This window comes from Ixodes scapularis, unplaced genomic scaffold (genome assembly GCF_016920785.2).
Source record: "Ixodes scapularis isolate PalLabHiFi unplaced genomic scaffold, ASM1692078v2 PGA_scaffold11__112_contigs__length_91849675, whole genome shotgun sequence".
NCBI lineage: Eukaryota > Metazoa > Arthropoda > Arachnida > Ixodida > Ixodidae > Ixodes > Ixodes scapularis.
The window spans coordinates 87,079,334-87,106,691 of NW_024609837.1; the positions used below are offsets into that span (position 1 = coordinate 87,079,334).

The following is a 27,358-nucleotide window of genomic DNA, read 5'->3' on the forward strand; positions in this document are numbered from 1 at the left end:
TCGCGTACTCAGGCATATTAAGAAAAAACAGTAATTGCAAAAAGTTATATTTCGTCTATGGACGCACGAAACAAACAAACTTCCTGATTGCGCAACAACACTAATGTAAAGGCGCGAGCTCGGTTTGTGCATACTTACTAGTGTCTTGTCGTTTCGTCCACAAGCAAGATCCCCGAGCTTCGCAGCGTCGAGATTCCCAGCACTCGCTAGTCCACATACCTCGAAACGCTAGCAGAAAGGCTCGAATAGAAAAATACAACAAGCATATGCGTTAAGACAAGCTATGCGTCTCGGGCTTGTGCTAAAGCTTCGAGATCTGGCCATTTAGGTCAGTTTAGAGACCACAAATGACGCTCTCGGGACCAGAAAACATAAAACAACGGCCGTTTATAGTGCACGCTCTCTGTATAACCTCTTGTCGACGTGTCGATCGAAACCGAAACCATGGCACTCTCCTCCCTGGCCAACTAGCACTGCAACCAGATGTATGTTTCTTTTGTATAATATGCATTTTATTTTAACGCTTTCTGCTCGGCGGAAAAAATTCTTGGAAACAAAATGAAGTTAAAAAAATGGGCGGGTTCTTTTACCCGAATTTCTCTCGAGTTTCAACGAACCTTTAAAAAATGAATTAATTACCATTGTTACCTTTTCACTAGAGCACTTAGTTTCGGTTTCGCATTCAACCTTATCTGGGACGACTATTTTTAACTAGGATGTAAATATTAGAGCAAAATAATTTATACGTATCAAGTGTGACCCAAACTTAACCGAAAACAGTGCGACTTCTCAAAGTAAATTACTCAACTAATTCTAGCAGTTGATATTTACATATGAGGATAGATTTGAGGGCAGGCGCACTCGCCGTACGGGTTGTAACCTTTCTGCACAGCCGTGCACGCCACTCAGGATCAGATTTTTGTATGCAAATAAATATTATTATTATTATTATTATTATTATTATTGTTGTTGTAGCTCGTGCCACTGTGCTGAAGTGCCGTATTCCGACTCTGTAAAATACCTTGGTATACACTTCGACTCCGACCTTTCGTGGAATTATCATCTAACGAAAATATGTTCGAAGTTGAGAAGCGTTTCTTGTCTGCTTTATAACATCAAAACTTTCATGCCCCTCGGCTTACGCAAACGCGTTGCCTATTCGTTAAGTCACCTGCGCTATGGTATAACTTCGGTTCATGCTCGAATTTATGGCAAACGAAAATAGACAATATCTTAAAGGGGATTTTGAAAAACGTGTGCTATAACCTCAATTATTCTCATTTAGACCCTTTTGAGACATTGTCAATGCCGAACTTTAGATCTCTTTTTTTAGAAACAGTTGTGATCAATCACTACTGGTCTGACGACTTTAAATCTCCTTGTCTCGTCTCACGGCAACCACGGAACGTTTCCAAATATCTCGTCCCGAAATGCTACACACGGTATGGCAAAACTATGCGTTCATTCTACGTTCCAGACATTTTTAATCAATTACCTTCAGATCTCTGGAACCTTACGTCAAAGAAAAAACTAAAAAAGCGCCTCCGTCATATGGATATACTAAAAAAAAAAAAAAAAGGATAACTGTTTTTTTTTTTTTCACATTTCTGTGGAGTATGTTTTTGTGACTAGGAGAGACTCATCACCTGGTATTTCTGTCCCTCATATTTTGTGTCGATCTTTGAATGTGCTGTGAACAGACGTGCCGTGTGAGTGCGCCCTTTTTTGTTCATTCTGCTAGACTCCTCATCTCGAAGATCTGTGCCTCAAAGTTTTGTGTCGATTTTTTTTTTTTTTTTTTAATGTCCTGTGACCAGACGGACAAACCAATTTTAACCCTTTTTTTCTTCTGTTTTCTTCAAATAATTTTTATTGATTAGTACCGCTGAAGTGGACATTTACTGTGGACTCCTAGTGTCTTAACGTTTTTTGTTGTTTTTTTCCTTTTTTTTGTTTTTTTTTTCTTTCTGACCGATTTTGTTACCAATTCTACCTAAAAGGGTTCAGTCACACAAGCCCCATGTCGGCTTTGACGAACCTGACAGCTTCATGAGTATAGTCCTCGAAAATAAATGTATTATTATTATTATTATTAACTGCAGTACCCTCTGTAACGGGCGGTAGCTTGCGCTACGTGGCCTATTATTAATACATCTATTTTACCCTTTCTCCTTACAAACCAATGCGTTCCTCTATTCCTAGGCGAACTAGGGCACGGTATGCGACCACTCTCCCGCGGTGAATTTCTTGGGGGTTTCTAGGCTAGGTGGCGCAAACTACCGCCCGATGTAAAGAGAACAGTTATTAGGATCAATCCATCCATTCGTGTTCCAAAAAAGAAAGATGGCGACGTCAGCCGTGGTGGAGTTGTGGCGGTCGTCGTTCCGGCCTAGTACGAACCGCTAAGTCTCGTAAAAAAAAGTCGTTTCGTGCAGTTCTCTTTAAACTAACCTCGTGCCAAACATCGTTTCGATGCTTCGTCGACGCTGATCGCCGACGCGCCAAGGAGCAGACGACGAAAGCAGCCGCCATGCCGAAACTCATGGAAAACATTCAGCTCGGCTTTGCGGGCTGCCGGATCGCTTTCCGGCGGGTAAGTTCACAACCGTTTCCTCCAAACTCCTAAGATATTTTATTTTTATTTTTTATATGACTAGAAATACGAGGAGCGACACATTAGTCTTTCGGGGTATCACCACATTGAGTCTTGAGAGGCGGTCGGCGGGGTAGTGTGAGCGAGCCAAGAGACACCGGCATAAAAACAAAAACTTTGCCGGCCACAACAGTCTCTGAGCAAACGTTCTTTTTTTTATTTTTTTTGAAGGAGAGGTTACGTTTCGGCGACCTTTTTCACGCGTCGTGGTAGCGTTTCCGGCGCCTTTCCTTGGCTTGGGTCACTGTTTGTTTTTAGAACTTCCTTCGTCGTCGTGCAAGCATCCGCGGTGCGCTGCTTTGTTTGATGAAATAATAATAATAATAAAAAAAAGCCAAAAAGGTCACTAACGTTGCGATTTGTTTACTAATTAATTAATAGGCAACAGGAAATATTTGGGGCGCCTGCGTCTGTCTGAAATGTGCCAGATGAGCGGTCAGTGCTTGTTTATCAGGCCAATCCGCTTCGAACTGCGTTGATGGCCCATAATGGTGGAGTGTCAGAAGTGTTCCTACCAGTAAACAGTTTTTTTGCGTTGCCTGCAGGCGAATTTGTCGAGGGGTTTCGAAAGTTTATTTTGACAGCTGCATGCACGCACGAATGGTTTGAAACACAGCCTGGCCTATTTATTCGTAAACATAAAATATATCTAACGCATGGGACTGCATTTTTAGTAAGTAGTAAACTGTAGTGTGAAACCTACCACGCTGAATACTTGCATAACTTGTAAATAAATGCAGAAATCAGTTGGATAACACCAACCCACTGTTTTTTTTATCACTTGCAAAAATCCCAGAAGGCTGCGTACGGAGTGTGAAATGAATTATGGGAATGACCTGTATGCTCCCGCACCATCTACTAGAGAGACAGACACGGAGCGCAGGTTTTTGTCTGCCCTTGACCGCTTGCCTGTGTTTCCCTGGTCACCTCTAAGGTCACCTTTGTTGTCTGCTACAATTGGTCCTATACAGGACGTTCCCAGCATTCCTTTCGGTGCCACGAATGGCACTGCTCGTTTTGCAAAAGCACTATTTCTATCTGAAAAAAAGTAAGAGGCAAGAAATTGTGCCTGAGATGAGCGGTTTCTTTTTTTTTTTTAAATAGAGGATTTGTTTTGTACTCTCTCAAACCAACCTACAGAACTCCTGTGCATTCCTTGGTGCTCTTCGTGAGGATGCATTTTATGGGCAACAGGAACTTGTCCAGATGTTATTTGCTCAGGCATGCAAAGCACACTGCAGGTCTTTTTTTTTTTTTTTCTTTTCGTTTTTTTTTTGTGTGTGCATGTGTGTGGTGGGAAGGGGGGGGGGGGGAGATCCGCGAGTTTAGATGGCACCATTGGCTTTTGTCCAGCTCCGTTTTTGTGCTCCTACGTCAACTTCATTGTGGATTGCATTGCTGCGTGCCAGCAGAATATGGCGGAGCTCACCCAACTCGGCTCTTTCCTGTGACGCATGGTCAATGCAATGCTTATATTATTCACACGCAGTCAAAAATGTTGGTGGAGTCAAAAAAACGTTTATGTGGCAGGTTCGTGGTAAAAGCAAGGCCGGAAATATATAGAGTACACTTTTTGGGAACAAGCTGCCAGCCATAACAAACACCAAAGATTGCAACAACAAGAAAACAGTAATTAGCTAAATAATTTACTAAAGTCACTAATTAGCTTTTTATTTAGTGAAAATAAGCATATAGGTAGTTCCAATTAGAAACTTGCTGAGTGTCATTGAAAACCCCGTAATCAGTAAATTGTATGAAGAAGCGCTGGAGTGCGCTAAAGTTTTCACTGGTGTAGCAGGCCCAGGGCTGGCAATGTGAAAACACAGATGATATTCTTATCATTCAAACCAGTGTGTGTTTAAAAGATACAGTGGAAGCTAGGAGCTATGACGTTCTTACCGCCGAATTCAGAAACCTCACACAAACTACACTCAAACTGAAGGGTCCCTCCACTTCCTCGAGGAAGGCGCGAGGGCCGGCGCTGGCCAATTGCGACGGCGGATCCGTCCTCGCGATTGGCCACCTCCGGCCCTCGCACCTTCCTCGAGGAAGTGGAGGGGCCCTTCAGTTTGAGTGTAGTTTGAGTGAGGTTTCTGAATTCGGCGGTTAGACCAACACCGTCGAAGTTGACAGTCTGAAAGTGCCCATGGTATGGCCAGTCGTAGAAAGCCGACCACAGTGACACTTGGTTTTTCTGTGGCGATAAAGTTAACTCTATGGGCGCCCGTGCACCTTGAGTGCTGATCGATGCTGTGCACGCACACTCTTAGTTCCTGAAAAGCCACAGGAAGCTTTAGCAACCAAGTCTGACGAAAAAAAGAAGATGAGAAAATAAACTCTAAAATTATTTGTCTACGAATGTAGTCAGCGCTCGTCGTTTTGTGGACTCCTCTCCCATCCTGGTTGTTTAGCACACTGTTTCATATATTGCTCGAATGTAATCATGGGCAAATTGTGAGGGCAGTCAAATGATAAGTCATCAGTCAATTCTGACAATAGTTTGTGTAGCATTTCATTAATATTTTCAATAACCTCAACTTGGAATAATGACAATCAGTTTATTGCACTCCATCTCACAACTTGCGTGGGACACAATCATGGTATAGGGGAAGGGAGCGAGCTTAGCTCTGCACAGTGGCCTGTCTGCTCGTGCGGGAACTGGCCGGGAGGCAGGAAAGCAATCGCGGTTCTTCCTGCCCTCAGGCCGCTTCCCCGCATTACATCGGTGCGCGCGGGGAAAACCAAACCTCCCAGGCCGATGCGCACTGCAAGCTAGCATGTGAAGTACTCAACAGCACAGCTGCCACCTTTTACAAGATTTATGGCACACAAAGAGCAACCTGTCGACGTATGTCATTGCGCAGTGCGTCAAGATGTAAGAACTTTATTTCTATCTTTGTGCGATAGCGAAAGTACGCGTAGGAAAAAGGCCAACTTTCTTAAAATACACGACGCTTGCGCTTGCATTCTTCTGCCTGAGAAGAGTGCTTTACCACCATCGCACTGATGTGTTGCAGGAGAGCTGTAGGACGCGTGAGCAGCTCAACCCAAATTTGCTCACATTAATAATATTATTATTTATAATAATAATAGTAACAATAAAAAGCTTGCTTGTGGTTTTTCTAGCAGCATATATTGCAGTGATGTGATTTCTGCGCCGTTTGCACCAAAGTGCTTGCTCTGCTACATCCTAATACATTTTGTCAAAATTTGACGAATTCCCACCAACATTGTGCCATAAGTCAATATAATTTACAATACCTAAAATATAATAGTCAGGCCCAGCTACATAACCAGATTATTACAGCAGGCTTGTGCAAATTTTCAGAACTTTCAATTATAGCATCAAATATTGTACCATTTGCTTTTATCTCTATAAACACTGACAGCACTCGAAAGTTTCACAATATTTTTTTTTATGTGCGTGGTTTGTTCTGTCAGGTTAACTGGCTTCGTTGAAGGTTCTTCTCACCGCGCACCTTGTGTCAAGCGACAACCACAAGTAGAACCAGAGTGAAGCGGCATCCGCAAAATGAACATCACGACTTTGCGTATCTTATTTTGCCCCAACGCACCCGCGTGCTAAGGTGAAAGCATCATTCTGGAGCCACATGGGACGTGACGCGCAATTTCTGAATAAAGCTGTGGCTATTATATGTAGGACTGCAATATTCTGACGATATCTTTTTTGAATTCGAGATTTAGCGAGCACAACTGAGTATTGCAAAAAGACTTGCACGGGGTATTCACTGGACGGCATATTAGAGTGTGCTGATCAGAGCGCATGCTCAGAACGAGCTGACATTATTAGTCTGACAGGACCGGCACTATTGATGGTGTGCAATGCACGTTTCAAAACTACTGTGCAAGCTTGCTGTCAGCATGCGCTTAGCAGTCATACACTCAGCTATGGTCGCCAGTGAATACTCCCCATAGGTTTATTTTTATGTCAACTCTCTCGTTTAGTTATTACCTTTATATGGCTTCATACCTGTTCGATGGCTTAGACAGTAGAGTACATTAAAACTAAATGAGTTGGAGCAGTAGATGGAAGCTTGAAAACAACCTTAACGCTTTTTGCGGGTTGGTTTTTAATAAGGCATATTTGTCATTCAGATGCCATATGGCGTATGCAGGGTGTTTCTGCGAAAGCTTCCGAAGAATCACAAAAAAATATTTTGTTTGAGAAAATACAAATCTCTTTGCGGGAACAAACTACCAGCCTTGGCAGACGGCAAAGATTGCAAAATCATACTAATTAGCGAGACAATAAACTAAAATTTACTAATTGACGAAACAATGGACTAAAATTTACTCATGAATTTTTTAATGAGTGAAAATAAACATACGGTTCTACTGAAAGACTTGCTAAGCATCATTGAAAACCGCTAAATCAACTCTTTTTTTAGAAAGATGTAAGGCAGGGGCAGCATCTTACGGCATTCCGCATTCCGTAAAAAACGCTTCATTTGGACGCGTTTCTAGGTTTTGGTTTCTTATCGGAGCGCATCTTTGCGCCCACGGTGCTGCTCCTTGGCGGTCGCTGCGCGAAGCCACTGCCTCGCCTTCCTGGTAGGATGGAGGGAAGTGTGACGCAGATGTGTTGCGCTGGACGCCTTTTTTTGCACGTCTTCAGGGCACAATCATGTGCCAACTGGGATCACGTGACCACCTACGTGCCCCCTCCTCCCTCTCTTGCCCCATATCAGTTCCTCTCTCTCATTTCTATCCACGTTTAGTTTGTTTCTTCGTTTGTTTTTTTGCTGCAAGGTAGAATTTGGACAGCACGCTGAAATGAATCTGTGATGTGCGCACTTAAAAAAACATCCAGTTGCCGGCAAAGCAGTTGAAATCTCCCTTTGTGGTTGTGGGTCTAAGGGGCATGTTTGTTTTGCACAGATATTGTTTTTCCACGTAAAATTATATTGAATAACGTTACAGCGCACAACAAGAGAAACACTCACAAACACAGACCCTCTGAAAAAAATATACACTCATTCGGCGCTGACTTACAACTAATGGTTTGTATTGTCTTCTTCTATGCACAAAGAACCACCCTCTCTTTTTCTATGTTCTAAGAACAAGATAACCTCAAACGCAAGTTAAAAAAAAAAAAGGAACTTTTAGAGCAAAAGAAGAGGAGGTGTTTCTTTGTGCATAGTAAACGAAGACAATACAAACCTTGAGTTCTGAGTCAGCGCCTGAGTGAGTGTATTTTTTAGTGGGTCTCTGTCTGTGAGTGTTTCTCTTGTTGTGTGCTGTAACGTTATTCAACATGAACTAGCAACTCGCCCAGTCAGCAGTCTTACCACATAAAATAGTTTTTTTGAGAATACGTAGATGTGACCGAAGAATTACATATCAGTGATTGGTGACATGAAGCAAGCTAATGACTTAAAAGTAAACATTAGACAGAAGTCTGTCCGGTTGGGGAAATAATTATTAAAATATGACGACCAACCAATCCCTAAATCAGGGGCCCAACGTTTCGAAACCAGTTCGGCTTCTTCTTCAGGGGCGACTATGGAGGAAAGGAGCCGCAATCTTCTTTTTCCTCCATGACGGAGGCGAATGTGCACTATCCCATCTTCTTCCTCTTTAAATCATTTTTTGAAGACACATGGTCGAGCCCGTTCACATACAGTGAACGAAAATTCTGGTATCTTTTGACGTGATATCCCTGTTCACGAGCGTTCTGGTCTCCTTAGGAGTCATAGCTGCCAGAAACACCCTGGAGAAAGACAGCGATTTGAGAAACAGGACCAAGTTCAACGTGAACAAACTTTTGCCGCTTCCTTAAATTCTGCCCGAGTAACACTTATTTCAGCTTCAAAGGAGAGTACTTTAAGCAAACCAGTGGAACCGCAATGGAGGCCTTCACCTCTGTCGCCACGGCGAACCTGTGCATGGAAGCCATAGAACAAAAGGCTGTGCAGTCCTTTCCTGCACGCCCCAGGGTGTTTCTAAGATATGTGGACGACTGCTTCTGCGCAATGAAGAAGTCTCAAGCAGACAACTTTTTGACACACCTCAATTCGATCGAGCCTAACATCCAATTCACCGTGGAACGGGACAAAACAACACCTTACCGTTTCTCGATGTGCTTGTACAAAGACAGAAATACCATCTCCAGTTCTCAGTTTACCGGAAAGCGACGCACACCGGAAGATACTTACAATTTGACTCCAACCACCCAAGGAGTGATAAAGTATCGGTGGTTAACACACTCCTATCAAAGGCAAAGAACCTTTGCTCAACTGATTCTGACCGAGGAAAAGAAGAAACCATCATTTGCGACCTCAAGAAGAATGGATTACGGGCAGCTTCATACACCGCATTGCCCGTCGTCAAAACCGCAACCGACAACACCGCCAGCTGCAGGTTGATACGAAACGCCGGCCAACCACGCGCATCAGCGTCCCATACATCAAGGGAACAAGTGAATCGCTGGCACGGGTGCTAGCAAAGGAGGGCATTCAGACGGCCCACAAGTCCATTTCGACCCTTGAACGCTTTATGCCACGACCAAAAGATCGGCCCCCTAAAGAGAAAGCGCAAGGTGTGCTGTATGAGATTCCCTGCGCGGAGTGCCCATTTTCGTACATCGGGGAAACAAAGAACTATCATGAACGGATTCATCAATACAAGGCTGATGTGCGCAACTTCGATCAAGAGCGCGATGCGGTTGCTGAACACTGAAAAAAATGACCACCGCATTGACTTTCTAAAGACACGCATCCTGGACATCGAAACTAGTCCTCGCCGGAGGCTCTTCCTTGAATCTTGGCACATTTAGACCACGCCAACAATCATTAATAGGTTTCTTGGCGCACTGCCATCTGTGTATGTGAACCGACTCCACCAGTTGTCTTCAAAAAACGATCAAAGAGGAAGAAGATGGGATCGTGCACATTCGCCTCGGTCATAGAGGAAAAAGAAGATTGTGGCTCCTTTCCTCCATAGCCGCCCCTGAAGAAGAAGCCGAACCGGTTTCGAAATGTTGGGCCCCTGATTTAGGGATTGGCTGGTCGTCATATTTTAATAAGCAAGCTAATGAGTGCAGTCTTCAAATTAATTTTTCTACTTGTGCTTCCACTTCTGCCTTTCACATATTTTGTTGTTATATTGTAATCGTGCGGTGAACTATAGTAGCCCAATGTATGATTATGCGATCAAGAATATTGGGCGTTGACTTCTCTACAAATTGTACAAAGCATTCGTCTAGACATTTCCGGGGTTTATTATTTTCTGAATTCGAGGGTGTTTTTTGGGGGTTTATTTTGCAACAAATTTTGTTGTTTTATTAACCTTGTCGAGATTTTTCACATACTTTTGGAGCACGGCTTCTTCGTCATTATCAGATGTTGCGCCTCCACCAACATAGCTTGGGAGAGGGGGAGCACGTAGGTGGTCACACGGGTCACGTGATCCCTATTTTCACGTGGCTGCGCCCTGACGACGTGCAAGAAAGGCGTCCCGTGTTGCGCATCTCGGCCACTTGGGAGCATGACCGTCGGCGCAGAGATACGCTCTGATAAGAAACCGAAACCTAGAAACATATCCAAATTTAGTTTTTACAGGTTGTCGAATGCTGCCCCTGCCTTGCGTCTTTTTAAAAAGAGTTGGTTTAGTGGTTTTCGATTATGCTTAGCAAGTTTCTCATTCGAATCATGTTTATTTTCACTAATCAAAAAATGAACTAGTACTTTTCTGTTAATTATCTTGCTAATTATTATGTTTTTCAGACCTTTGACGTCCGCCAAGGTTAGTAAGTTGTTCTTGCAAAATAGTTTATTTTTATCTCGAACAGAATATTTTTAGGTATTTTTCAAAAACTTGCAGAAATGCTCTGTACGATGTTATTGATGTTCATATATATAGTGCCAGTGTACATCTATTGCTGTAAGTTTACTAGGGACGTCTTGCCACCTGGAGCTGGTAAGTTTTATTGACTAAAGCCCAACAAACAATATGCCATCAAAAACAAGCTCCTACTAAAAGCACTTCACTGCCCCTTTAAGATAGTCAATATATATATATATTTTCTTTCTGCGTTTCCAGTGCTGCAACTGGGTTTCCTGCGGCAGTCGCTCGGGGTCGGAACTCCGGGAGCAGTACGAGGTGCTCTGCCTGGGTCTCATGGGGGCTGGGAAGTCGACTGCCCTGGCAACCCTGGTCGGCGAACCGTCGGACGCCCTGGAGCCCACCACGGGCTTCAACATCAAGACGCTTCCGGTCAACGATACCGTGCTCAACATCAAGGAGCTCGGAGGTGGGCTTCCTCTGGCATATCTATGTTTACCTGGAATTTGCTTGAAGATGGTGTCGAGGAAAACGGCCACTCTTACAGACCTTTTTCGTTGACCCTTGTCTTCAGCCACGTAGTTCGCACATCCGGTATGGGTGGGAAGAAATAAAGACAGGCATTTCAATTTGGAACAAGTTAAACAATATAAACGAGAAAAAAGCGAGAAGGGGTAACAATCGCGGTAGAATACAAACACCTTCCAGTTGCGTGGCGAGGGCAAAACAACGTCTTCCCCTGTACCAAAAGTTCTGTAACTCAAAATGGCAAGAACTACGCAAAAGAGTTCTACGTCTGTGCCACGGGAATGTTTCTTTTTCAGCTTGTGTAATATTCATAACGTTAATATACTTTTAGACACAATCGCTTGGTCGTTGCCTTCGGTAGTGGGCCAGTTTGACGTAATAATTTGCCCTAAAATACCGAGCAGGTACCCACCCAAAGGTTGGTGATAACCATAAAAGCATGTGAATGGGCGCTTGCTAGGTCCAAGAGGAGGAAGCAGAGGGGGTGGGGTGGGCTTTTGTTTGATCCAGCAGAATGGAATAGGAGCAGTATAGGGGTTTGGTAGAACCCCTAATTTTTAAGGCATCTGTGCCACTCTCTTTGAGCCTTTTTTGTGCCGGCGCTTTCGCACGAAGCTTCGCCGCTTCCTGACGGCTTCTCGGAGGAGTGGCTTCTGTTAGCTCGGTGGGCTCAAAAGTTTGTTGGGGTGGGCACTTGATATGTCCTTTCCTAATATTTTAAACGTTTCAAAAGCAGTGGTGGGCACAAGGGCAGTTGCTCGGCATTTTACGGTAGGTGCGATAATGTAAGACCACGGCCCTTAGGTGCCTGGTCTGGCATTTTTTTGTCGTGCCTTCTGAAAGTTTTCTTTAGCGACAGATTGAAGCGCCTGAGTCACGCTGCCGACATCAGGAGTCAACCAATTGAATCGATCGGAGAACCGGATGAATAGATGCAAGTTCGAAGAGGCAGCAAAGGAGAGAGTCGCTGCATGCATCTATTTTTTCATAAAACCCCACAGGCCCGTCGAAAAGAGGGATAATTGGAAATTCTATCTATGTGAAACCTAGCGGTCGTATTATTTGGGAATAAGTGAAACGTTGCGCAAAGGGTGCTACGTCTGCTTTCGAAATATTATCAACATTTATCAAATTTTTTACACATTTTCTTTTAATCCTACGTGGATCGGCGCTGTTTCTGGCGACAAAATTTACTGGGGCTGAAACTGCCGAAATTTCTGGACCGGTGAGTAGTCTGTCCAAGGACCGCGGTAATACCCGTTTAAGGCGAGGGCAAGAGGGCGCATTGCCAGGAGCAGCTTTTTCCCATCGCAGGTACGGACGCCGTGCGTCCCTTCTGGCACCAGTACTTTGAGGGCGTGCACGGGCTGCTGTTTGTGGTGGACGCGTCGTCCGGAGAGGCGTCCTTGGCGACGGCTAGGGACACCCTGCAGAAGGAGGTCCTCGCCCAGGGGAGCCTCAAAGGACGGCCGTGCGTCGTGCTCGCCACCCACGCAGATGTCGGCCACAGCATCCCTTCCGCGCAGGCAAGGAGAAACTTTACAGAACTCGTGCAGCTCTCAGTGTTAAAGGAAAGCCGAAGCACTTTTCGGGAAATCCCAAGTTTGGAGCGGACTCCTAGAGATTTTCGTCTTGTGAATTTGGTTGCCACACTTAACTGGGGCAGAAGTAAATGTAAACCGCTTTTATGTAACAAAATGTCCACAGCGATTGCCGCAGGGCGTGCGGTGAGCCTCTCCCAGCCGTTATCTGTCTGAAGCATTGTGATGTTGTCATTGGCATCCTCGAGCCAGCTTAGTGGTGAGCAAGAGCCATCTGACTTCGCCGACGACGTCACTTTTCCCAGTTTTTCTTTCTGGTCTGGCGCTCTCCTACGTTCAACACACTGCAACAGGCGAGGCAATGTCGAAATTTTATTGGTAGTTACGAGGCTCCTACATGCAAAGGAAAAAAACATTTTTTTTAACAGTGTGGATGGGAAAAGGAGCTATAAAATGAATTTACAACGAAAAGGATAATTTTTTTACTTATATATTTACAGTGCAAAATGAATTTCTAGTTGGTGCCAGCGTGCGCCACGGAAAAGTAGCCGCTATTTATCACGTGGTACTTGTGCTCTTTCGGAAGCTTCCTATAGTCTCTAAAAGTTACTTATTGATCTTCGCTTCAAGTGCAACAAAAAATGAAGATTAATAAGTAACTTTTAGAGCCCAAAGGATGCTCCTGAAAGAGCGTAAACACCACGTGATAGACCCGTGCGTCGGTCAGAAACTGATGGCGGCGGCGCGCTGGAGTGTTTTCTTCCGGTGGCAGCAGCGGGGAGAAACGCGTTGAGCCGGCGGTGCACCACGCTCAGCGTGCGGTGGTGGCGGCGCACAGGTCTACCACATGTGGTAGACCTGTGCGCGGTCGCCAACTGCAAATTCGTTTTTCGCCGTAAATATAGCTCTAAAATTTTTTTTCTTCATTACAAATTTGTTTTATGATATTCTTTTTCCATCTAGGCCAGGGGCAGCCTAGCTTTGGCTCTTCGCGTGTTAAAGTGCGGCTCGCGGCTCCCTTCCCCCCCCCTTTATTCCCCAAACTTCCCCCCCAAAAAAGAAATGGAACAATTTTTGAAATCGAAAGACAGGTTGCGGTTTGGTAGTCTTGTGCCACTGCTATTTTACGTACAGATGGACTGATTTTGACTGGGATAGATTGAAAGTAGTTGTTTCATTTATTTCTGTAAACAAAAGTTTGCCCCCCCCCCCCCCCCCCTCTTGGAAGTTTTGTGGTTTTTGTTTGCGCTCTTAGGCCTGGTCAGCCTAACCATTCCTGGTCTAGACTATTTAAAAAAAATATATATATTTTCCTTTGCATGTGCCCTTTCAGGTGCCTACATTAAAACTTTAATTGTTGTTTTTTATTCGAGGCCCTCTTTAGCTTTTTTTTGAGGCCGGTTCACACACTCCTAGTCCAGAGAGGCTAAAAACCGATTTTAAGCCTCTTATGACTGCTTACGTCCATCTGCGCGGCGGTCGTAATCAGTCGCAAGTGTGGGAGCCAGCTCCTAGGTCCGCTTCATACCGGCCACTTTTAACGCAGAAAGCGTCGTACGGAATCGTAAACTTGCATCACGAAGAGAATTTTCTTGCTTGTGTTTGTTTCGCAAAATCTATATAATCTTCCCTCGCATGAAAAGACACTAATACTTCGGTGCTTAAGTGTCTGCGACTGGTGTGTTTGGCGTCCGATCCTGCCTGCGCATCAAAAGTTGCCGCAAAGTGGCAGCAGACGACGTTGCAAAAGCCGGCGTGTCATACCGCTGGATGTTGCAGTCCCGGCGGTTAGGGCTAGGAGTCCCATCAAAAAGTATGAATGAATGCGAGTACCGCCATCGTTGCGGTTTCCCAACTCCCAGCTGCCAAAGCTTGCGTGGACCGTCGGGCTTGGAGAGTGACACGCAGCGGAGCAGGCGTCAGGCGTTTGGCAACAGCGTGACACTTCTAGGACGTCGTCAGACAGGAATCGAGGGATCACGTTTTAGGATGCGGTGAACACACGCGTCGGGGACACACTCGCAGGCATTGTAACGGCCGCAGCCAATCGGGAACGCAATCTTTTTGAGTGACACCCCCCGGCCCTGCGAGGGTGATTACGATAACTGAACACTTGGTTCTGGTTTGCAATAGATTGTTTTCGTGACAAAATTGTTTTGGGGAGATAGGGTAGCGTTTTTAATTCCATTTACAGGTATAAAAACGCGGGTCAGTGTCAAGGTAAAGCATTTATGTTTAGGCTAAGTCATCGTGAACTTGTGTATTTCTCGACATAATTTCTATAATTGACTGCGATTTTACTAAGTTACAAGTTACCCCATGGATGTAACTGAACTGCGCTTATGATTAGTCCAGGAATACAATTAGGCTGCAGTTTTAGTTATTAAAAAAAAATTAAACCTCGTTAATGGTGTGGCCAGGATTTTTTTTTTTGAGGGTGGTGGGGGGTGGTGAGGTGGCTGGGATGTCCAGGACTTGGGGTTCGGAGGGGGAGGGGGGGGGGGTCAAAGTGCATGTGCATATGTAAACGCGCCGAAAAAAGACGAACCAAGACGAAGAGATACAACACAAGGCGCACTCGCAACTGTTGTTTATTAGGAAAGTACATGCTTAATATAACCTGTTAGTCATCAACATGTCGTTGCAGTTCCAGCTTATGTATTCAAATTCTTTCTTTAATAGGGTGACTGACGCTTCACTAATGCAATCTACACCCTTATCCTTGATTTCATATGCCTTGTACACCTCTCTGCTTGTTTTAACTTGGTATCGAGCCACAATCTTAATGTCATGCAACACAGGAGTGCAAGCACAGTGCAAGCACAGTGCATGACATTAACATTTCGCCTCGATACCAAGATAGAACAATTTGAGAGGTGCACGAGGCATGTGAAATTCGGGATAGGGTGTAGGTTGCATTGGTGAGTTGTCAGTCGCCCTATCAAAGAATTGGAATATCTAAGACAAGCGTTGCTCCGACACATTGATGACTGACAGGTTGTGGGGGGCCTATATTATTAGCATGTACAGGTCCCCTCAAAGTAAAACGGAGCGCCGGAGCGGCGATGGAACTGCATCGCCGCACTATCTAGCAGCGCTGGCTGGAACTGATGGCTGCATCTGCGCATGCGAACGTGCCTTCCACTGGATCCTCCGTTTTCTTCTTCCAACCCACATGTTATTGGTAGTTCAAGCTGCGCAACGATTTTCCTAAAATCGACGCCTGATAGCACAAGGGGCGGTGCTCATCGACAACACTGGCCCTTTCCCACTTTCCCTCGCGTTATCTACCCATGCGAGCGGAACACCTAGCGGTGTTTATCGGAACAGTGTTTGGCAGCTCGAGACGCCGATAATGCGAGGATCAAAAACAAGAAAGAAGGAGGACAGTGCGAACGGCACGTGCGCACGAGCAGAGGGCACCTATTAGTTGCAGCCGGCGCTATAGTGCCGCGATGCAGTCCGGTCGCCGCTCCGGCGCTCCGTTTTACTTTGAGGGGACCTGTACATTCCCGATAAACAACAGTCTCAAGTGTGCCTTGTGTTGTATCTCTTTGTCTTGGTTTTTGTCTTTTTTCAGGGCTTTTACATTTCAAACTATGAACCAACTGGCCCAATTATTTACTTTGCTGCTCTATATATTAGAGTTAGCGGAATAGGGGGGGTGTTGGAGTTTCATTGGCTCCTCCCTGGCAATGCCATTGAACCGTCATATTTGCAATTGCTAAACTTTATGGACCTCCAATTGGGTGCACTTAATGGCTACAGTAGGTGTGCACAATGCTCTTCAGTTTGCGTAAGCTTTCACTGCATTCATTTCCCACCCCTGACAAAGGATAAGCTTAGGTTACACACCGCTTGAGCTGCTGAGGGCAAATGGATACCTCCAATGTGAATGTGGACTCACTAAAACCAAATACCGTGGAAGCCAATACTGGCAACTCCCGCGGAAAACGGGCGAAAAGTGATTGCAGCGCCCCTGGCGAGCTCGGAGTCTCCGCTAGCAGACAAATTCTCCAAAATGCATTGGTTTTGCCTATCTCCGTGCGAGGTGACCAACGAAAAAAAGTTGTCACGGACGTTCGCTGCTTTGAAAGTTAAAAAATGGGTGCCAGCTCATGAGTGAAGGACATTCTCTTCGCGTGGGAAAGATGTTACAGCTTTCTGGGTGCAATTTCGGAGTTCTCCCGAAGAAAACATTCTGTCACAACTTATGTAAGCCAAGCAAAACACGAATGTATGCCTTCGCGCTGTTTCGTGAAAAAGGGAAATGTACAAATATTTCAGAACATAGCTTCGTTTCAACTTTATTGTTCTTATCAGTCAATTCGTTTTGTCGTTGCAATTCCCATTTCTCATGAATGTCTTGCTTATAACCGTTTCGTCGAACAGGCGAGCTGGCTAATCCCGTTAAGATCGTCTCCGGATGAAGAAGCAGAAGTCAATTTCGAACCACGTACGTTACGGCGATGTCAGTATGCTCCGAAAGAAGTCGTTGTGCATATGCAAATCTGACGCGATTATAGATTAACAAAAGCAGAGTTACGAAAAAAGCAGACTTCTCGCGCTTGCAAAAAAAGAAGGGGAGAGCGTCGTAGCCCCGCGAAGAAAGGCGATTTCAGTCACGTTATTTACAGTACACAAATTCCGATTGTTAGCGCGGGGACGACCAACATCTTCTGCTTCGCTGCTTCTTCTACGATAAAGGCCGACACCCGTTGAACCGTCTCCACTCTTTCCATTTTTGAGTCTTCTTTCTTTTATATTTTTGAGGCGACGCCACTCTGCCGCGTTATTTCTTCCTCCTGCTTATATGTTGCTGTGTATATTTTTTGTTTTCTTTGTGCTTTTTTTTTTTTTTTTGCCCGACGCGTAAACCATTGCGTAGCTTGCTTTGTTTGGCTTAGTTTTTACTCCCTTTCCTTCGCTTCGGCGCTTACTACCCCAGGTTCGTCTGCGCTAGGCCCGGGCATTTTGAGGGCCGTCTGCAACTTTGCTGTTGTTGTTGTTGTTTTCTTCCAGTGTCGTCTGCGATAACCTCCTATTTTCGCCTTCGATTGAGTTTCTAATCCAAAATCGTCATACGTGCTTTTTGATATTTATTAAATATATTAAGAAGTGTAAGCTCGTTATACATTTTTATTCGAATTTTATTTGTGTACTCCGGCCGGCACGTCTGCTACGGGTCATCGTTTGTTGATCAACCAGCCGCATTCGAGCATACACCAGACCATACTTAGAGATGGCAGGCATGTTATGTGCTGCCTACCATTGCAAGAACAAGTTTGTGTGATGTGGTGGAAAATCTTTCTTCTGCTTCCTACGTCAACCTACGGACACCTACGTCAACAAGTACTTGAATGCACTTTTAAACTGCTTCGTCAAGCGAGCAAACGAACAACCCGCCAAAGTCACTGGAAAAATAAATTCGAAAGCAAAAAAAGGTTACTCACTGCTAGCACATATAGAAGATTGCTGCCTGCGACCAAAACATTTCTGCGACTCTTTTTTACCGGGCAGTGTGAGCTGCACTACGTTATTTATTTCCCCTGTTTTGTTTTTAGTTCGTACCTACGCCGCGAAAGCAAATAAAGAAATGTACAACAAGCAGCTGAAAAAAAAGGGACGCTTTCTTCTTTTTTCATTAGTTTCGTCTGTTGCTTCCGCTTTGTTTGTCGTGAACTCAACACCGGTGGCGACCACCAGCTATTCATTTGCTGCTTTCCATTTTTCTTTCTTTTTTTCTATAAGCGCCGCAACGATCGTCGTCGTTGAAATAGTTTTTTGCTAGCTTCTTTGTTTTATTCGCCGTTGTTCGCCTCTTTCCCGTTTCTTTTTATTTTCGTCGGGAATGGCGACACCATTTTTTCTGCAAAGTTCGGTAAGTGTTTGCACGGTCATTTTTATCCTTACTTTTTGTTTTGTTTTTATGCTCCAGCAGCTCGTGCGCTTGCTCTGGTAATATTAACATGTCGTTTTTGCATATTTTAATAATTACGACGTAGTTCGAGTAGCTAAACGCCTTTTTTCGCTTCCCAGACGCGTTTCAAACGCGTGTGATCCCCTGAGAGGCGTTTGAGACCGCTAAATAAACTGCTCTATCTTTGTTTATGCGCGCGTTGTTATTCGATTGTCGTTGCAGTTGAGATCAGTGGATTCCGCTTTGCAAGCGAACTGACCGTAATAAATTGTTTCTGCTGTTAGGGTGACGATACGGGGCTCGTAAAGCTCGAGGACGTCGCGGAGCCTATACTTTTCCATTGCGACGACTGCTTCCGTAGACTCCGAGTCCGCTAGAGGCGCCACTGTCACGTTCGCCGCCGCTCCTATGTGTTTTCGGAGGAGTTTCCAGTATTGGCGAAGCTATATCGTATTTGCTAAAACTAGAACAGGTATGACGATTGATGAAGTGAGCATTGTTCTAAGCATGTTATTTCTTCAGAACACTTCGAATATACCTTCCGGGCATTTGAAGGTAACTTCAGAGCATTGCTTTAAGGAGTGTCTTTTTTTGGTGTTCAGGGTTTTCCTCGTACTGTCAGCTGATCCTTGATACGCGTGTTATATACCTGTGAGGAATTCTACGCTTTGCCCGCATGAAGGTTGTTCTCGGTCCGAGTTGCAAACCAACTTTGAGCAGTACGGTCCTTTATGGTATCGGTTCTCAAACTGTTCAATCTCGAGAAACCCCATCTCTCTGAAATGATGCCCTGAGAACCCAGCCTCGGTATTGATGCATTAAAGCGGTGCAACTACCTAGAGGCCATCAAAAGAATGATTAATGTACTTGGAAGCGAGTGGCTCATAGTTATGCATCAGTAGGTGACTGAGATCTTCTAAATTTGTGCCTTAACTGGAAAGATGCCTTACATAGGGGTGGAGACAAGCCGAGGAAATTTTTGAGCTTGCGGAACCCCTCAGGGTTCTCTGGGGAATCTATCGGTTCCGAGTGAAAACTCATGATTTACGAATCTGAGGCAAAGAGGTCCCTCCAATTATGCCATACATTATGTGAAAACAATGTAATCGGTCTCATCAGCACCTCTAAAGCTGGGGCACAATGGACTTGCAGGTGGAACAGCTGCTTCAGGGTGTGATGCACGGCCGCAAGTGGGCGGTTGTGTCCTGCTCACGTGGCGAACGCCAGGGTGTGCTCAAGGGTCTTGAGATGCTCACGGGATATATGACGGCCTCATCAAAGTAGGCACCACAGATCCTTGGACCCAGAGAAGACAGAAATTCTCATCCCATCTTGTGGGACAGTCAAAGCCCTCCATGGACCGTTGCTCTCAAGACTGCCAGATACTGTTCAAGGGCTGCACAACAAAGGAGCTGTCATGTGCCAGAACCCTCCTTGAAAATGGCCTTTGGGGTGCTCTGGAATTGTCCTGACATGTGTTAGAGGAACTCCCTTGGAGCATTTTTGGAAACCCTCCGAGTTGTCCTGGACATTGTTCTGGAAGATATCCTGGAAATATCCTTTGAACTGCCCTGGTGCTCTTCTGGGAGTCTCCCGGAATTACCTTTCTGGGGATTGCCTGGAACTCTGTTGGAGTTTCTGTTGGAGGTTCTCCAGGACTGCATTGGAAACTTCTAAAAGCATTCTGGAGCAATCTTAAACACCTGTTCAAGAACTGCTCCAGTAATTCCTTTGGAATTTTTCTGGAGCTTTCCAAGAACTGTCCTGGAGGCCTTCTCGAAGTCTCCCGAAACTCCTCAAGAAGTCTCCTAGAACAGTGTGAGGAACCTGTCCCTGAACCTCCCCAGGAACTACCTGGGAACTGTCCTAAAGTTCGACCTGAGTTATCCTGGGACCTATTTTAGGAGCCCTTCTGGGACACTTCTGGAACTGTTCCAGGGTTACCCTGCGAATCTGTGAAACTCCCCTTGATCTTTTCTGGAACTGTCTGGGAGGATGTCCTAGGCGTCTCCTTGAACTTTTCCCGGGAATCTCCTTGGAACTGTCCCAGAATACACAGTTGATGTGGACGGCACTCACATGGGCACAGCCTGACAGGTTCTTTGGCTCACTTGTCCTCTGCTGGTGCACATTCATCCCCAGCGTTTCTTGCTGAAAACAGGGACAAGGCCATCTTCAGTATTTCAATTTGAGTAAGGGGAGGAGGCGAAGCTGGACGCAGGTTTCAGATGCTCAGTGGCGTTACGAGACAACGTTTGATGTGTGTGCACCCATTGTTTGCCTGTGCTTGTTTGGCGTGCTTGTCTTCTATTGTTTTTTTCTGTTTGTCTGTGCATGGTGTATCCGAGATTGGGGCCGCCTGGTCATGCGGTAGGCACAGAAAGGAAGCAGTGCGCAGCGCTCAACATTTGCGTCTGGGAGCTCAAGCATAATTTCGGCTGCATGTATGAATTGGGTGTGCAATCCTTTCCTATGGTGATAACTGTGATATACTACTAACTCCGACATCATAGCCCAGTTAATGAACAGGACTAGGAGAATGCAGGATCACATTGTATGACCTCGGGTGCAGATGTTGCACACTGCACGGATGCTGTCTTTTCACGTCTACTACACAGTCTGGTCACCTTTGTACTGTTTGCTGTTAGTAGTTTGCAAACCATGAATGGTGTTCAGCAGTTATGTTTGAGGGGTCGTGGGGTCTTATGGCAGATCTCATTTCGATGAAGCTCACCGAGTTCTGGCGTGTAGACCTCTGTCGAAAACCCCCTAGTGTGCTATGTTGTGATTGATCTTGTGATTGGTCTGATCTGTGCATTTTCTGATCAGTTAGTTGGCGTCTCCTTCTGAGAGTGTTCCACTCGTTAACAGGCAAAGCCTATGCAAACCGTTTGAATGGGGAATCAATATTTTCGGGGAGCTGGTTGTATTCTTAAAAAGAGCTGTAAAGTCACTTACAGATGTAAAGTTACAAACAGACGTAACATCGCAGACGGAGCATACATCCTTTTAGTGTTCTTTCCTGCTAAATTTGCAGGCAGTGCTTCTGTTGGAGCCTCATTTAATCTCGAAACTTAAAGGGGCCCTGCAGCGACTTTTTTACTGGTTTTTAATTTTCACCGAACCTGAGCGCACTGAACGTAGTAACCTAGTGAAACTTTTCTTTTCACGAAATTTATACATTTCGTGAATGTATGAATTCGTGAAATTCATACATTTTAGAAGTTATAGACAAATTTAAATTACAAAAACGAGCAAAAAATAACCTCCCTCATGACGTCCTTGGTTGCTTGAGTGGCCGTGAACTATAGGAGGGGTAGTGAGCTGGTCGAGCGCTCACGGCTGCCGCACTCCGTGTCGATGGCGCGAGAGGGCGCCACTAAAGCATGTTCTGGATAGGCTGTATACAGCGGGCAGCCAGAGTGGCTCTCATTGCATTTGCTGCATGATTAAATACTAATTCAACATGACACTTCATTGGCCACAAACGACAGCAAACACGGGGTAAAGATCAGTCCAGAATGGAAGCCACTTCGTGCTGCCATACCGCAAAACGGCAAAACCGCAAGACAAAGCTTCTCGTCGAAGGCCTTCGGAACGCTCAAAGCCGGTCGGATCCTCTTGTCCATAGGACCGCGGTGCCGCCACGTACATCTGGGACCTTTCCATGTCGGCGCCTGATCCTGCTACTCCTTTCTAGTATGCGCCGCCTTTTCCACTGCTTGGTGGCGGGTATGTCGACGGGTCATTTCTTGTTTTCGTGCTTTATAACCTGCATTTCTTTCTTTTCTGATCTAAAATACCGAACAACAACTACTTTTATAAATAATTGATACAGTTCGCGCCACATATATTTTGTATTTCGACTAAAAAGAAGCTTTTAGCGGCTCTGACCAGTAGTAAGCCCGGGACTAAAGACTGCACATATCGCACGCTTTCGGTACCGCGGGTCGCCCTCATCGGTGAAAAAGGTTTCCGCGTCGTCCGGTTCAAATATGACGCACTGATATTTAGTTACTCTCTCCGTGCCCGCTGGCTTGCCCGAACCACAAGAGACGTGGAAACCGCAAAAAAGGTAGACACTTAAATATGATTGCAGGGCCCCTTTTACAAAGACTGATTCTCCATTCACGGGAGTTTGGTAGAAACCTGAGCATTTTATTTTATCCTATGTTTGGCTTTTCCTCGCAGTTATCGCTGTGTGCAACGATTTTACCAACCTTTATACTCAATTTCAGGACTGGTGATACCGAGGTTATTTTGCAAAAGAAACCCTTTATGGGTTTATTTTGCAAAATAAGTGTTCCCTCGTCCCAAGGATTAGGGAGGGTTCTCGCAATTTTAGAAAAACTTGGCAGTTTTCAAAGTCCATCTACTGTCCTTAAAGTTCCAAGTCCGGGGCCGCAGAACGAAGATGAGGTGTTTGCTCCGTAGCTCTCGTCTTACCCACCACATGGCCGACCGACTTGTTGCGTAGTGCCAAGTGCCCCAGGGTACCATCGAATAGTTTGTTTTTATTCCAGTAGGGTTCAGTGCGTGTCAGCCGGAGGCTACTCAAGCACATTTTAATGTCCTATCAAAAGCTTTTTATTTTAGGTACAAATTTTTAGTTTGATTGGAGAACTGCATTCGTTGGTGGTTAGATCCAGTGCCACCTAGCTGGAAGACTTGGCCTGCACCTTTTTTCTTCTAACGTCATTACTAGTGGATCCCTGCAGGACGTCTGCTCCGGACATCTGGCTTCCATCATGCTTCGTTGCCATCTGCTCCGCTTTGGCTGTGCGCGCCCTCTAGAAGCTTGCAGGACGCCAAAATGTTATCAAAGGTAGAGAGCTCGTGCTGGAGGCGAAAGAACCGAAAGGCCTCCTTGATGTTTTGTCCCGTCGGTTATCGTAGTCTGCGTTGCTGCGATTGCGTTCCCGGCACGTTGGTGTGGTCGTACAAGAGGGGCGATGCTAGCTCGTGCCGACTCAGCGTACCGACGTCTGCCATTTCACTACGCCCTCGTTGAGCTTGAGCATGTTTTCCGCTCGGGGTGGGTTGAAGGTTCACCGTACTCCATTTCACTTTTTGACAGGCCGCAGCGGACGCTACAAGTCCGAGCCAATCTGACGCCGCTCAGTCGCATGATGCGTCCACGGCACCGGATTGGCTGGGACGGCTCGCAACATCTGCTGCGATTCGTTCAGTCCTTATTGCCTAGGTTGTACCGCTGGGCGACCCACCAGTGTGGGATACCAATCTGTTTTGCACAATTTTCAACATGCTAACGCAAATTTTAGTACAAAAGTGACGAGTGCTCGGATGTGAGGGTGGCACGGCATCTGCAATGCAATTTTCTTCACCGTTAGGACACGCTGAGGATCTTGTGGGGACAAATTGGGCCACAACGCCAATATGTCGAGTTGCTTAAGAAGGAAGTTTAAGTTTTTTTCTCGGGACAGACGATCCACGCCGACTCTGCCAAGGGAATAGTTTCTATCCGTAATGTGCTCTCGCAGCGGGCGCTTGTGCGCCGGACTATTCGTACCAAAGAAGGTGGTTACCGTACCAAAACAGTGCTCGAGACCAACCTTTACTTCACAGCCAAGGTCCCAACAGAACCGTGTACGATTGGCCATCTGTTTTGATTGTGTGGTTTGCCAAATTTTACGAAGAACCTTTGTTAGTGGCTTGCAAGAGAGACAACTATCTGTTGTGGCTTTTTTGAAAAAGCAGACTGGAAGATTTTTTTAAGGGCTGACCAGCAAAGAGGAAATCGTTCCGTAGGATTGGAATGAAAGCTATCTTTGAAGTTGTGTAATTTCTTTTTCTTTTTTCCAGTTTGCTTTTGGCAGGAATTTGCTGGGGCATGCAGAGTTTCATGTCGATAGGGCAGCAGCAGTACAACCAACGCAGTACAATCAACAGTGGAGGCAGAGTAATACAATGCTGTACTACGTGCAAAGCCAGCACTTGATTGACGGGCATCATTGTTTGTTTTTTTCATTTATCTCTCGTCATGCCTTTGTGGTCTTTCCTCAGTTTTCTGCTGTGAATATCTTGTTCAATATTTTTAACCAGTCATCCATAGTTCCTCGAATTTCGCCTTCTGATATGTTTTTTTTGTTGCTTACTCTTGTGCATGCCTTTTATTGTCTACAGTCTACTGAAATTATTGATTGCCAAATTTTGTTCTTCACTGGCATCGAATGTGCTGGGAATGTCTTTAAATGTTGCGTTTGTCTATTCGATTTAATCTGGCTGCACCTATATAGGAGTCAGTTTGATATTGTTTCTGCGAACTCTAGTCTCAGTATGACTATCGGTGGTTATCGGGTTTCTGTAGGTTCCTGGAAAAAAAAAAAAAAGAAGTGTTTTGTCTTGTTCAACTGCATTTGTGGGTTTAAAGGGGCATCAATGATGGTGTCAAACATCTTGTTTTCATTAACTTTTTTTTTTTTTTTTTGCCACAGGAGGTTTGGGTATTATCTTCTCCAGTTTTTCTGAGGTGTGTTTTTGAGAAACTGCTTCTGAAAAAAAGGTCAGGAACAGGAGAAACGAAGTCCTCTCATCTTTTTTTTTTCTTTTCTACCCTCGGCATTAGAAAGACTGCTACTGTGGTGTTAAGGCCCGTTCACACTCTTGCGACTTCTTAGAACTTGGTCCCTTGAAACCTCTTGTAACGAGAGGACACAGTGGCGCCATCTATTGGGTAGCAGTGTAAACTTGGCGGTCCGGCATATTTTCTATTGCTCCCGCGCATTATCCTTCCTTTCTTGACTCGAAAAACTTTTGTAAATGTTATAAACGAGCCTTTTTCATAGGTATTATGCACATTTGACCTCGGAAATCCCGCATTACCTTCGCTCTTGGGAATTGCAGTGCCAGGGTCATCGCATAGATGGCGCCATAATGCCAGTGTGTTTTAAGTGTGTTCCCTCATCCTAAGAAATATTAAGAAGTTTTAACAGATCTCGTCTCTCTCGGTCGTGCTCGGTTGCAAGAGTGTGAACGGGCCTTAAGAGTTCAAGTGATACCCATGCAAGTCCTTTATCCACAGCGATCATAGGATAGAGTTGTGTCTCAAGTGCAAACAGATCTGCAGGCAAAGCACTTCTTGGAGTATGCTTGAATGTTTGTCAAAATTAACTTCAAAACTTTTTTTTTTTTTGTGGTTTGACTTTATTTGTTTTAGGTTTTCATTTGCAGGCATTGTTAGGATGTGTTGCTCTCAGGTTTCCTTTGTACAACACACACAACTTTGTAAAAGGTCCGATAGAGAAACTTCGACCACCTTTTTCACCCCGCGGAATGAAACTATGTATTGTAGAAAACTGTACCTCCATCTAAATAAGAGGCTTGGTGGAAATAAAATCAGAAATTTTAAAAACAAAACAGTAATTTGATAAAAAAAGAAAAAGTGATAAAAATATATTTTTTATGAGCCCATGTCTAGCTAGGTTTAACATTTGTCAAACTAAGGAATCACATTATGGATGCCTGTGGCATTCATTTCTGTGAAACAGGCTTGTAAATAAAAAAGAATACAAGATTATAATTATAATGCAATTAAATGCAAAGGTGCAAGCGAGCTGGACAGGATACATAATACAAGATTGTTTTTCTTGCTGACAGGTTTTGTTTTTTCAGTGAAAAAAACGCTACAGGCACCTGCAGTGCCATTTCTTGGTTTGGTGAATATTAGACCTTGGTGAATGTTGCCTCAATGCGAAATTTCGTTTTTATCTTTCGATCCAACGTCCCGTTCTAAAACTTTCCCATTGTATACAACCACCAGCGTCACTTTAACACGAGATTGGAGCTTTCTGCGATGCATCGTTTATTTGGGGCCCAAAAACAGGTTTTAATTTTCTCTATCAAACCATGTATATGTTTCTGGAAAGAGTCGGCGTACAAATGATGTGAACTGAAAATTGACTGCGGGTACAATTTAGAATTACGTAACTTTACATGGCCTTGAAAGGCTGGGTTTACTCGTAATAGATTTTACTGAGTAAATACTCACCGGTTGAGCCTTCCGGGCTGCTGTGAACACGTCCACTCAACGCGAGGCTCCCTTTTGTGAAAAATTGCCATACTCTGTTTCATCGTGACATGGCAAAGAGTGAATGCTATGGCCCCATCGGACCAATCAGAGTGAGGGACAACCCTTACCAAAGGCAGGGGCTGTCATGTGCAGTTGGAGAAGGGGGAAAGGAGGAACTTCGCTCTTACCCGGACCCTCTTTTGTACGTCCCAGACGTTGCTCTCGACCCCCTCGGAGACTAGCCTGTCGCTCAGAATTCGTACAAAAGCGTCTTCTCTCCCGCCTCTGGATTTGGCAGCACTACGCACAACTGAATTGAAGCCGTCCAGCCGAATCGGTCTGCTCAGCCGAATTGACCTGTCAGCCGAATGGACACTTCAGCCGGATTGGGATGACACCTAGCGAGATAGAGTATAATCACGTGTTTCCCTCCGACGCACTGATTGGCTCACCTGGACCGTAGCCTTCGTCGTTTGCCAAGTTACGATAAGACAGTATAATGTCGGATGTTGCTTTTATGAGCTCTCTTTTTCATTTTGTTGCTGTTGTGTCAGTCATGCAAGTAAGGGTATAATGTCTGGCTTCCAAAGCATCCCTCGTCTGTGTTTGTCTTTCCAATAGGGAAGAAAAGCTCTTGCAACACTAAATACACAACTTTTTTTTTGTATGTTTTCGTGGTCTTTTATTTCTGCTCTGACTTGCTAGTGGTGGCGAGGTTTCACGACTCATCCTGAGGTGTGTTTGTGTGTCCGTCGTGGCTTCCCCGCTACGTTTAGCGGGGAATCGCAGTGTCGCATGACGTCGCAATCGCCCCCTGCTAAGTGTATCGGGAAAATTTTCTCCGCTGAATTTGGCGGGAATTTAGTGTCACGCCATGGTAGCCG

The 27,358-nt window shown here is 45.0% G+C and overlaps 1 protein-coding gene across 1 annotated transcript; it reads left to right on the forward strand.

Moving 5' to 3' along the window:
* The first annotated feature begins 2,323 nt into the window (after window positions 1-2,323).
* Window positions 2,324-27,141, forward strand: LOC8027389 (ADP-ribosylation factor-like protein 15). The gene is made up of 4 exons (XM_029966128.4): window positions 2,324-2,593; window positions 10,715-10,925; window positions 12,299-12,510; window positions 19,598-27,141. The coding sequence occupies exons 1-4, from the start codon at window positions 2,531-2,533 to the stop codon at window positions 19,727-19,729; spliced, it is 618 nt and encodes a 205-aa protein (XP_029821988.1). The 5' UTR covers window positions 2,324-2,530; the 3' UTR covers window positions 19,730-27,141.
* Window positions 27,142-27,358: the final 217 nt, after the last annotated feature.

Excerpts from the sequence above, each read along its gene's own strand:
- LOC8027389 (XM_029966128.4), top strand. The coding sequence starts at position 2,531 with ATGCCGAAACTCATGGAAAACATTCAGCTCGGCTTTGCGGGCTGCCGG. Across the intron at positions 2,594-10,714 it reads GCCGGATCGCTTTCCGGCGG|TGCTGCAACTGGGTTTCCTG; the intron begins GTAAGTTCACAA and ends CTGCGTTTCCAG. Across the intron at positions 10,926-12,298 it reads CAACATCAAGGAGCTCGGAG|GTACGGACGCCGTGCGTCCC; the intron begins GTGGGCTTCCTC and ends TTCCCATCGCAG.